Below are 8198 nucleotides of genomic sequence, written 5' to 3'. Positions count from 1 at the left end.
GAGACGAGCCTGGAGACAGGCGTTCCAGGCAGAATAGGAAGTTGAAGACACAGACTCGGGGAAAAACTGTTTTTTTTTCTTTCTTAATTCCTAAGGATGATAGATAGCGATTGTGGCTGAGAAGCGAAGTGACTGAGGGGCAGAATGGTAGGGGATGATGTTGGAGAGGACGACAGGGCTAGATGATGCAGGCTCATTTAAGCCTTGGCGAATGGGAGCCACTGAATGTGAGAATGAGATTAAAACCAAGAAACAAAGAAAAACAAACCAAACCACACAAACCAGAGCTTAGACATGCAGCTCAGCGTTGACTCTCAAGGTGGTTCCCTGGAAGACTAAAGGTTTTTGGAATCCTTTGCTTTGAATGCCATCGGAACCAGTTTACACAGAACACACATTACATGTGCTATAAACCCCACAATACATTGTTATTATTTTTGCTTAAACAGTGAATTATCTCTTAAAGAGATTTAAATAATAACAGAAAGTCTTATTTACCCACGTAGTTACCAAAACAGTGCTCTTCATTCCATTGTGTAGATCCAGGTTTCCGTTTGACCATTTTCCTTCTGCCTAAAGGACTTCCTTTAACATTTCTTGTGGTGCAGGTCTGCTGGTGAGGAATGCTTTCAGCTCTTAACGTGTTTGAAAACATCTTTATTTTACCTTCTTTTTTGAAAAATATATTTGCTGGGTATAGAATTCTAGGTTGATAGTTTTTTCTTTCAGTACTTAATGTTGCTCTGCTCTCTTCCATCTTGCATTGTTTCTGACAAGAAATCTGCTGTCATTGTTGTTTCTCTGTATGTAACATGTCTTTTTTTCCCCTTGGCTGCTTTTAAGATTTTCTCTTTATCATTGGTTTTGAGCAGTTTTATTATGATGTACATTGGTATAATTTTCTTTATGTTCTTGTGCTTAGGGTCTGTTAAGCTTCTTGGATCTGTGGGTTTCAGGTTTCATCAAGTTTGGGTAATCATTTCTTCATGTATTTTTTTTCTGCCCCGCCACCTTTTAGAAACTCTAGTTACATGTATGTTAGACCACTCCAAGTTGTCCCACATCTCACTGATGCTTTTCATATTTTATTTTATTTTATTTTTGAGGAAGATTAGCCCTGAGCTAACATCTGCTGCTAGTTCTCCCCTTTTTGCTGAGGAAGACTGGCCCTGAGCTAACATCCATGCCCATCTTCCTCTGCTTTATATGTAGGACACCTGCCACATCATGGCTTGACAAGTAGTGTGTAGGTCCACACCCAGGATCTGAACCTGCAAAATCCGGGCTGCTGAAGCAGAACGTGCAAACTTAACTGCTGTGCCACTGGGCTGGCCCCTTTTTTTTCATATTTTAAAAATTTCTTTTCTTTCTGTGTTCCATTTCAGATAGTTTCTATTGCTATGTGTTCAAGTTCATTAATCTTTTCTTATGCAGTGTCTAATCAGCTGATGATCTTATCCAGTGTAATTTTCATCTCAGATGTAGTTTTTATCTCTAAAGTTTGGTTTGCATTTTTTATATATAGTCCATGTATTTACTTAACCTTTTGGAAATTTAGAAAACAGGTATAATCACTGTTTTAATGTCCCTTTCTGTTAATTATAATATTTTGTCAACTCTGCGTCTGTTTCAGTTGATTTTTCCAATGATTATGGGTTGTATTTTCTGCTTTCTTTGCATGCCTGGAGGACTTTGATTGGATGCCAGACGTTGTGAGTTTTACCTTGTTGGGTGCTGGATATTTTTGTATTCCTATGAACGTTCTTGAGTTTTGTCCTCGGAGGCAGTTAAGTTACTTAGAAATGGTTTGATCCTCTCAGGTCTTGCTTTTAGGATTTGTTAGGTGGTTCTGGAGCAGAGGTCCTCTGGGGCTAATTATTCTTCACTATTCCTCTACCCAATGCCATGTGAATTTTTTTCCAGCCCTTTTGGTGGGAACAGGCACTGTTCCCGGCCCTTATAAGCACTGGGCACTAACCCCTCTAATCCTTTTGAATGGTTCTTTCCCTTGCCTCAGGTATCTCCTCACAAGCATACGTTAAATGCTCAGGTGGGAACCTCCGCAGATCTCGGTGGTTCTCTTGCTGTGCATCTCTCTCTGGTACTCTGCCCTGTGAACTCTAGCTGCCTTGATTTCCTTGGCTCTCAGCATTGTCTCTTCAACTCAGGGAGTCTGCTAGGTATTTTCTTGGTTTCCCTTTCTCTGCGCTGGAGCCTGGAAACTCTCAAGACAGAAACCTGGGGCAATTCTAAGACTCACCTTGTTTGTATCCTGTCTCTGAGGGATCACTGTCTTTCATTGTCTGATGTCCAGTGTCTTGAAAACTGTTTCATCTGTTTCCTTTGGCTGTTTGGTTGTTTCAGATGGAGGGGCAAATTTGGTCCCCATTATGCCATCTTGACTTGAAGTGGGACATCCTCTCCCCTCACTTTCTTTTGATTAATTTTTTTTTTTGCCCTATGGGAGCTTAAAATTTGGATGTAGTTAGATTTGTTAATATGCGATATAGCATAGAGGTTAAGATTATAGGTCAGTCTGGCTTTAATCCTGACTGAACCACTTACCAGTTGTGTGATCTTGGACAAATTACGTATTTTCTTTATCCCTTTGTTTCTTCTTTGATAAAATGAGAATAATATAGTACCTACCTCATATGGTTGTTATCAGGATTAAATAAGTTAATATATGTAAAGTGCGTAGAACAGCCTGGCACTTATTAAGCACTTGATAAGCATAACATTTTATCGTTAATATTTAAATGAGGTGACTGCTGTTTGCCATTACCTCAGTGTATAATTACTGAAGCATTGTTATACGCTTTAGTATTTATTGGGCTAGTCCCCCCTGACTCCCAAACATTATTCTTCTTGGTTCAAGTGTTCTTGCTTATTTATAACTCTTACATTTACTTTCTAGGTCTTTGCTACTCAAAGCGTGTTCCTTAGTCTAGTAGCATTGGCATCACTGGGAACTTGTTAGAAGTGTAATCCCAGGCCCCACCTGAGACCTGCTAGATCAGAATCTATATTGTGACAAGATCCCTAGGTGATTCCTATGTATGTTAATGTTTGAGAAGCTCTGGCACAGATGAACTGTAGAATAATTTTGTCTCTCTCCTCCCACGAATAAATCAGTTTTCTGATTTCTTTTGCTATTATAATCAATGCTAGAATAAGCATTCTTGTACATGTCTCCTTAGGACGCATATAAAAGAGTCTGTTTAGGTATATATTCAGAAATTTCTCTACTGGAAATGCCCAATGCCTAGTAAAGTGACTGATCCATAAATATTTAGTGAATGGATGAATCAATTAGACTAAAAAAAAAAATCCAGTCAACTGAAATTTATAAGAAACACACCCAAATCTATGAAGAAACTATGCAAGGTGCTTTTCCACGCTGGATACCGATCCTTTTCTGAGCACAGAGGACCATTTTGCTGTCTGAGATTTTGGATAGTATCTCCTTCTAGTTTTAGTCTTTCTGATTCTCTTCTAGTGGACTCCTAGTCCACTTTTCTGCATGTCCTTGGTTTTGTGCCTCTCCTTTTATCTTTTCGTTATCCTGATTCTAAAAGTAAGAATAATATGTACATGATATCATTTTGGAAAACATATAAAAGTACAACGAAGAAAATTTAAAAAAAACCACCAGCCCTGCTGCTCGTGCGTGCTGTTAGGATCTGAGCTCAATCGTAGGTTCTCTTAGGGGCAGCATAGTAGAGGCAGGAAGAGAGACCTGGTTCTCTGCCCCGCATTTGCCACTTGCTAGCTGTGTCACTTTGAGCAGGTATTATTTAGTCTGAGCTCTAGTTTCCTCATCTGCAAGAGGAGAATAATAATATTGCCGGATAGGGTGTTTGTGAGGACTTGTAAGGTGTTTGGTGTAAATGGTAAGCACTCGGCAAATGTTGGCTTTCTAATGCTTCCCTTCTTCAGATGCCTCTAGTTTTTTAGATTCCCTGTCTTTTTAAGGATTGTTCAAGGTAGTAGAATTTGATTTTCTTTCATTCTCTAACCATAGGACAATCTAACTTTTCTCTGAATTTTAAGGAAGTGAGTTTTTTTTTTTGGTGAGAAAGATTGGCCCTGAGGTAACATCTGTAGCCAATCTTCCTCTTTTTGCTTGAGGAAGACTGTCACTGAGCTAACATCTGTGCCAATCTTCCTCTGTTTTGTGTGTGGGATGCCACCACAGCATAGCTTGATGAGTGGTGTGTAGGTCCACACCCAGGATCCGAACCTGCAAACCCTGGGCCACTGAAGTGGAGTCTGCGAACTTAACCACTATACCACCAGGCCAGCCCCTTAAGAAAGAGGTTTTAGGAGATATTTGGATCATGTTGAATTTTTTCTAGTATTCCATGTTTTTTGTTTCGTTTTGTTTTGCTGAGGAATGTTTGCCCTGAGCTAACATGTATGCCAGGCTTTCTCTATTTGGTATGTGGGTTGCCGCCATAGCATAGCTGCTGACAAGTGGTGTAGGTCCACAGCCAGGAACTGAACCCAGGCTGCTGAAGTGGAGTGTGCTGAACTTAACCACTAGGCCATGGGGTCAGCCCAGTATTCCATGTTTTTACTGATGCATATTCCAAAACAACCCCGTCACTTTGTCCCAAGGTTTCACTTCTGCATTGTCAGATATCGTTTCCTTATGGGTTGGCATGGCTGTTCCCCTCATGCTGCTTCAGGGGGTAAAATAATGCCTGTTTATTATAGAAGATTAGGAAAATGCAGAGAAATAAAAAGAATATTTTAAATTACGCATTGTTCTAGTACACTGTTGATATTTTGCCATTTTTCTTTCCTTATATGTATGTTTCAATTATAGATGTGGATCTACTGTTTATGACATATTTCTGTTTGAGAGGTGAAAATATTGGTAAAATTTGACAGATTTTCTGTGCCTTAGAAATAGTTCTTGGAAAGTTGAGTGTTTGAGATTAGGGTTTGTACACTCACATTTTTGTTCCATCTATAATGAAATGTGGTATGATAAATGGAAAGCTCATTCTCACAACAGTTCAGGAGTGCCTCATACTTTTTGGTGATCCTGACTTTGGTTGTGAGAATTACTTAAAGTAAACCTACTTTTATTAGCATCTAAAAATATTTGTATCATTTGAGCCCTGGTCATATTGTCTGTTATTTTCAATGTATTCATTTGGAACTTTGAATAAATTTAATTTTCACCTTTTTAATTTCAGAGTTTTCTTTCTTTGATCCTAATGATACATCATGCCAGGAAATTCTCTTTGATCCCAAAACTTCTGTATCCGAATTATTTGCCATTTTAAGACAATGGGTTCCTCAGGTCCAGCAGAACATCGACATTATTGGAAATGAGGTAAGGAATTCTTAGATTTTAAGTTTTGCATTGTTAGCATTGTTAATGGTATAGATTTTCTTTTTCCCCAATATGAATGGTGATAAAGGAGAAAGCTTTTAAAGACCCTGATGTTTATTTGTATTTCTAGGTTTTTCTTGAAGCCGTGAGTGAGGACCGTACGTTCTTTCCCTTGTTCCCCCTGCTCCTCACTTTCTAACAGCTGCATCTGTGACATGATAGACTCTTGGTGGGAGCAGACATTTTCCATGTTTATTTTCTTTGTATGAATTAATTTTGTAAAGTTTAAAAAGTACATTTCATGAGGGGATTTGATTACCATCGGGTTTTATCTGGGTGGCCTGATAAAGATCTAGGCTTAAATATGATTTGTAAAAACATTTGATTTTTCTGAAGGAGGGATGAAAGAATAATTGGGCTCCCTGGCCAGCATGTTGTCATGTCGTAGGAGGAGAGAGCTTATACTTTTTTTCGAATACCATTGCACCCATTAGAAAGAATACTTTGCTTATTCCTTGAGAGGTTAGAAACATGTTTGTAGTGCCGGATTATCTTGAAATATTCTTAAGAATTTCCTTCAGTCTGGTGACAGGTTCGGTTTTCATTATTGTTGTTGGGTTCAGATTTAAAATATATCCTCAAGTGAAGCCAGTTCTATCCACACATTTTGTTGAGAACTAATTCAGATAAGCGTTAACTTGATTAATAATGTGGTTCCCAGCATTGGTTTGAAATCAGTTGACTTCAGGAGCCAGGTTGTAATCGTGTCTTCCTTGGTTTCCACAGATTCTTAAGAGAGGTTGCAATGTGAATGACAGAGATGGGTTGACAGATATGACTCTCTTACATTATACTTGCAAGTCAGGAGCTCATGGAATTGGTAAGTATGTGTAAAACTATTAATTGCTCAGAACATTTGTATTTGTGCTTGTGTAAAAGCTATGTTTATGCCAGCCAGAGGCCCTGTGAGGACACCTAGCTGATGATAATAGTATTCCCTGAATAGGCGAGGATTCAGTTAGGTCCTTGCAAAAAGCTTGTTCCCTTTTCTTCCATTTCTCAAGGGGGTCTTTATAGCCTCCTGGCACCTCCCAGCTTTTCTGGAATAAGCTTCATGCTTGCGTGCTCTCTAGGTGAGAGTAACTGGTAACACCCTATAATCTTCCTGAGAGTTTACGGAAGGTTTGACAATCCAGGCATCCCAATCCCCACAGACCCCGGTCTTTAGGCTTGTCTCAGGTCTGCTCCTATTCACTTAACATGTGTTCATATTTTCCCAAATTGGTATTCTCCTGTGCTTTATGCTTGTAAACCTGCCTCTCTTACTTGACTGTGTATTGTAAACATCTCTCCCTGTTTCAGTAATCTGATATAAGGCTTCTTAAACTATGGATGGTGAAGGACTCTTTTTTTTTTTTTTTTGCAGTATCATGGACTAATACATTTGTAAAATAAAAATGAATTTTAATATAAAAATGAAATAAAGACATATAAAATATAAGCCAAAATGTTTTTCAAAGGTGTAAAATTACAGTTTGATTGAGATATTCAGAAGAAATGATTATATAGAGAAAAAGAAATGAGTTATCAAAACTACAGACAAATTGTAGCTTGGAGCTGGCAGTGGTCCACGGAGCACACTTTGAGTGGCGCTGGTCTAGCGCATTCTTTTTAATGACTCTATAGTATTCCATTATGGAAGTCTCACAATTTATTTAACCAGTTTCTTGTTATTGTACTTGTAGGTTGTTTCAGAATTTTATTCATAATAAAAAAGTGCTGTGATGAACGTCTTTACAGTTAAGTGTTTATTCGTATCCCTGAGTATGATTATTTTCTTAGAATAAATTTCTTGTAAGTGAAACTTTTGAGGTGTAAGTGTGTATTCAGTATGCTGTTTGCTTTGGCTTTTTAAATGAGGTCACAGATAGCCATCCATTGGAACTTAAAATTGTACTGAAGAAAAATAATTTAGAAAACCTTCTTTAGGTGATGTTGATACAGCTGTAAAATTTGCAACTCAACTTATTGATCTGGGAGCAGATGTTAGTTTGCGGAGTCGCTGGACAAATATGAATGCTTTGCATTATGCTGCTTATTTTGATGTCCCTGAGCTTATAAGAGTGATTTTGAAGACATCAAAACCAAAAGGCAAGTACTATGAGATCACCAATAGATGTTACTAATTGAACATTTTATTAGTGGCATAAAGATGATAATTCAAAGAGGTTTTCCCTTCTAATCCATCTTGTTCCACATGACCTCCTTTCAATTTCTTTTTCCAGAAATAGTTTAAAATTTCTTTATTGAAGATTAATTACTATCCTTTCACAAAAAGGCTTTACAACGAATAACGAAATAAAAACATGTTCTCTGGGTTTTTATATCTCTCCAAAGTCCCCAGTATAACCTGGATTTTATAAAGTGTAATTGAATCTTTGTGCTTTATAATTCTTTTTTCTTATTTGAGTAGCCAGAAATAGAGCAGTAAAGCCTTCAGAGCTAAGCATTGAAATCATAAAGAATATGTATTTAGGTGGCATCCAGTTCTGAAATTCTGTGATTCCATTAGAGGATAAAATTTGGGGGTTATTTTTTTCTCTTCCTCTCTTGATGGTGATATCCTAAAATTGAACATCATAATGTCTAAATTACAGCCCTGGCATTTTGACCTTCTCTCTGGTCTTCTCAGTGGGTCAGTTTTCTTTGGAGAAAAATATGAGAGCAAGTGCAGTAGTATCGCTTTAAGTTAAAGGCAGCATGCAGTGTTTTCTCCATTTGTGGAAGACTCAATGGGTAAATTCCCCAGAATGTTTGTTTCTAACCTTTCCTTTGTTTACTTGTCCATTTG

The 8198-nt window shown here is 37.9% G+C and overlaps 1 protein-coding gene across 8 annotated transcripts in view; it reads left to right on the top strand.

Moving 5' to 3' along the window:
• Positions 1-8198, top strand: part of CLIP4 (CAP-Gly domain containing linker protein family member 4) — a 73404-nt gene that overhangs the window by 22790 nt on the left and 42416 nt on the right. For 7 of the 8 annotated variants that reach the window (XM_046661110.1, XM_046661112.1, XM_046661109.1 and 4 more), the window contains exons 3-5: positions 5208-5347; positions 6134-6227; positions 7337-7498. In XM_046661110.1, coding sequence (XP_046517066.1) covers positions 5208-5347; positions 6134-6227; positions 7337-7498 — 396 coding nt within the window. The remainder of the gene's footprint in view (positions 1-5207; positions 5348-6133; positions 6228-7336; positions 7499-8198) is intronic. The other variant, XM_046661114.1, reaches the window with a different exon arrangement.

The sequence above is a fragment of the Equus quagga genome, chromosome 5 (genome assembly GCF_021613505.1).
Source record: "Equus quagga isolate Etosha38 chromosome 5, UCLA_HA_Equagga_1.0, whole genome shotgun sequence".
NCBI classification, from domain to species: domain Eukaryota; kingdom Metazoa; phylum Chordata; class Mammalia; order Perissodactyla; family Equidae; genus Equus; species Equus quagga.
This window is presented reverse-complemented; position numbering and strand designations above follow the sequence as displayed.